Source organism: Aegilops tauschii, chromosome 5, assembly GCF_002575655.3.
Source record: "Aegilops tauschii subsp. strangulata cultivar AL8/78 chromosome 5, Aet v6.0, whole genome shotgun sequence".
NCBI classification, from domain to species: domain Eukaryota; kingdom Viridiplantae; phylum Streptophyta; class Magnoliopsida; order Poales; family Poaceae; genus Aegilops; species Aegilops tauschii.
The window spans coordinates 322355627-322359473 of NC_053039.3; the positions used below are offsets into that span (position 1 = coordinate 322355627).

Sequence of the window (3847 nt, forward strand, 5' to 3'; positions counted from 1 at the left end):
ACCTTGCCCGGCAGGCCCTGCAGGGCCGTTTCGCCAGCTTTTCGCCTGCTCGCTCGACACGTCGCAGGACGGGTGTCGCTTGCAGGTATTTTCTGTAGGAAGTGGCCCCCATGTGGCCTATAGCAGCCACTTAGTCACGTTGGAGCTTGACACCACACTGATCGACGACGTGCGTCGTGGTGAGGTGGTGCGGCGAAGTCTTGGCGGGGTGTTGTGCTTCCGCAGGCCCCGGCAGGCCTGCCGGGGCGGTCTTGGGGATCGCTACCGGGACGATCCTCGTCCTTGCTAGGCTCGCCTGCCCGGCAAGAGAGTCTTTTCCCTTTGTGGCATCTTGTCTCTCTGGCTTCGACTTGGCCTTCCTGATCTGCGTTTTGGTGTTGATCAGGGTGTTGTAATCTTATCTTCAGGCATGTGCACACCTCGGGCAACGGACCCAGAGTTTGTTGCACCGACAATATGAGTGAAGATGCTACATATAGCTATTGCTATGAATATGTAGTTCAGGTGACATGTTAGAAATATGCGTTAGAGGCAATCCGAATGATGATTAAATTTTGTTGTACCCATGAATTCTTAAATGACCCTTGGATAATATCAACTGTATTGAGTGGCAACTATAGGACCTATCTGTGTACCTATATGCTAAAATGATTATTCTAAAGTAGCCCATGGTCGGAATCCATGTGAGGACACATATGAATGTTAGATTAGCATATGTGTATTGGTTGATGACCATATGTTTCACATGTTGTGGACACAGAAATGTCGAAGCAATAATGTGAACACATGTTAGGAACATGGGCTGGATAGAACCAACTTGATACACATCGGAATGCTTTAGCCATCTCATACAATGTGTACTACTTCAAATGTGTAGTGACTTACTTAGGGGTTATCAAACACTACTCCGTAATTAGGTAGTCATAAATGTTGCTTTCTTCTTTGTCATAAAGCATGCTATGCGGCGCAGTCAATAAATATATGATTTTCCCCTCTTTATAATGAGAGAGATATCTCTCAGAGCCTCGAGTCATCGGTTCCATAAATGCATGGACATGCTACTTAATTAAGGCTAAACAATTAACCTAGTAAACAATTTGGGTCATGTAATTGAGCAAGAGTGCTTGAGCTTGAGCTTAACCAATATCATGCGGCAAAGGGAATACCTAACATGTATGCAACGTTGTGAATGTTTGTTTGATGTGATCTTTATGTATGTTTGGAAGCTGTCACATCTGACTAGGGGCCACTAACTAGTGACCGAGTAGGAGTGATCGTGTCATGTCCAACATGCATGAACAGAGTCACACACTTAAATGATTAATGTCAAAACAGATGCAATCCGAAGGATGTAAAAGGAGCGGGCTAATTTGGCCTTGATCCCACTAGGGGAAATAGTGGAGGGGGTGCACCGAACCCTAAAGGGGTCGTCTCTTATAAAAGGATGGGCAGGGTGCAGGTTTTAGGAGCCCTAGGGTGCCTCCACCTGCTGACCTGTTGTTCGGAGTTGCTAGCGCATGGCCGCCCAACTCACTTCAATTTTGTACATGTGGAGGTGTTGTGGCCACTACGCTTTGAAGAACTGTTCACGAGATCTCGCAAAGGAGGAGATAGTAGACACGCTTCGCCAACTCTACTTCGATAGACAAAACTGCGCGTCTAGTGTATACTTGAAGTTGTGATCTCTAACTACATCATCTTCCTGGGTATTCACGGTAAAAAATATGGTTTTGCACTTATTTAGCCTACATGGTTCCCTACATCTACTTGATGTTCATATAGTCCATGTGATGGACTGCTCATAGAGCAAATGTAGATGAAAAGGTGATCATTCCCCTCTTTCGCAAAGTACCAAAAGAAGGTTGTAGATTGAAATTTGCGCTGGATAGCGAAATGATGGCAGCTGAAAAAATTGCACAATAATTTGTGAAGTACTACCTCCATAACTAAACATAAGATGTTTTTGTAAAAAAAAAAATTCGACCTTAGGTGAGGTGATGCCCGTGGGCCTCATGCACCCAGGTCCCAAAACCAAAGACCACATATGGATTAATCAAGCATTACCCATGTGCTTTTACCAAACATGTGCTAACTTTTCATTTGCCCGGGAGAGGCAAGGCCCTAGAATTGGCGGTCGATAACAAACACACCACCACCCAAACACAATGCTACGCTATGCTGTGGAGGGGCCGAAGCTCTCATGAAAAGAAAACGAAACATGACTACATGGGTAGGGTGGTAGGTATACATCACAAGGTTGTGGCAATATATGGTGAAACTGATCTCTCTATGATTCTATATCACCGATTAGTTAATTAATGATCGATCTAAGCTTAATTCCTCGATGAATTGATGATAACACAAACTTGAACTATTTGATGCGTTCAACAGATCTCGCCGCAAAAACCAAATTCGTGGGATAAAGTGACATGCTATATAGCAACAGGATCAACCAGAGAACCGATTTGACGATCCAAGCTACTACAGCCGATCCCCTCTCCACCAACCTCACCAACGAGTAATCAAGCCAAAAAAAAAAACTACATTGGAGTTCATCAACCCGATCTTCGACTTCGATGCTGGATATGAACAAGGACGCGTACGGATAATCACCCACCCACCGATCGGAAAGGAGCGCGTCGAGGTGGTCGACGCCTAGTCGAAGCCAACGCCCCTCGCCGCCGTGGTCCACGCGCCCTGCGCGGCCTCAGGCCTCGTCGAGCTCCCAACGCGCGCCGCCGCGGCCGCCCTCGCGCAGTTCTCCATGGAGGTGGACGCGGTGACCGTGGTGGTGGCGCCGCCGCCGCATTGGCCGTTGCCGTTGGCGCGGGACTGCGCGGCGGCCGTGGCGGCGGCGAGCGCGTCGTAGGCGTCGTCCTTGACGATGACGATCTCCTCCAGCTGGATCCGCAGGTACTCCTCGCCCCCCTCCTCGGCGGCGGAAGCGGGCTTCGGAGCGGCAGCGGCACGGCGGCCGGCGACCATAGCGGCGAACCTCTCCATGCTAAAACTAAATTCAACTTGCCAAAATCCGTATGCCAATGGAATTGGAGGATGCAGGGATCTTTCTTGAGGGGATAGATCTTCCTTGTTGCTTGGCGAAGAGGTGGTTGCTCCGCGGCCGCCCCCAATGCGAGGCTAGGATATATAGAGGAGGAGAACGTGGGCTCGTGTCGGCGCCGGACGAGTAATCGGACGGCACGCACGCAGTAATACGACGTCTTGTAGGGCTTTTCGGCCTACGGCAATAATACGACCCGCCAACTCTAGCGCTGCTTGGCCGGCCCAATAAGTGCGTAGAGAGTTTTCGTTTTGTTTTGTGTTTTCCCGTTTTGTTCTTTCTTCGGGTGGAATAATACCTCTGTTCGGATAACAAAAAGTACCTCTGTTGTCTTGATCCCCAAGGTCAAATAACCCTGTGTTAAAAAAAGGGGGTCAACTAACCCAAGAGAATAAAGGATATTAGCCCAATTAGCATATGCAATGTGTTGTACAATGTAAGTTAGTGTCAAAGGTGCTTCGAACATAGTGAAGCTGGTACTTCCGAAGGTTATTTCAAAGAGTGCTTTCATGTCGAGACGTTTCATCACAAGCAATGTGTTGATGGCCTATGAGACGTCAAATTTCGTGTTGAATACAAGAAGAGGAGAGGCACAATTTGCCATGATCAAAGCAAACATTGGCAAGGCTTACGATTGTGTCGAGTGTGATTTTTTAAAGGAGATAGTGAGTAAAATGGGGTTTTGTCTGGTCCGAGTTGAAGTGGTCTCTTAGTGCTTATTCACGAAGCGGAGAGAAGATGAAGCGCTGAAGTGGCCCTAAAATTTGCGAGGAGGTACCAAGCATT

The 3847-nt window shown here is 47.8% G+C and overlaps 1 protein-coding gene across 1 annotated transcript; it reads right to left on the reverse strand.

Annotated features, from left to right (window-relative positions):
• Positions 1-2349: 2349 nt before the first annotated feature.
• LOC109754596 (uncharacterized) lies at positions 2350-3185 on the reverse strand. Its single transcript, XM_020313510.4, has one exon. It carries the CDS (start codon positions 3001-3003, stop codon positions 2656-2658), a length of 348 nt encoding a protein of 115 aa, XP_020169099.1. The 5' UTR covers positions 3004-3185; the 3' UTR covers positions 2350-2655.
• Positions 3186-3847: the final 662 nt, after the last annotated feature.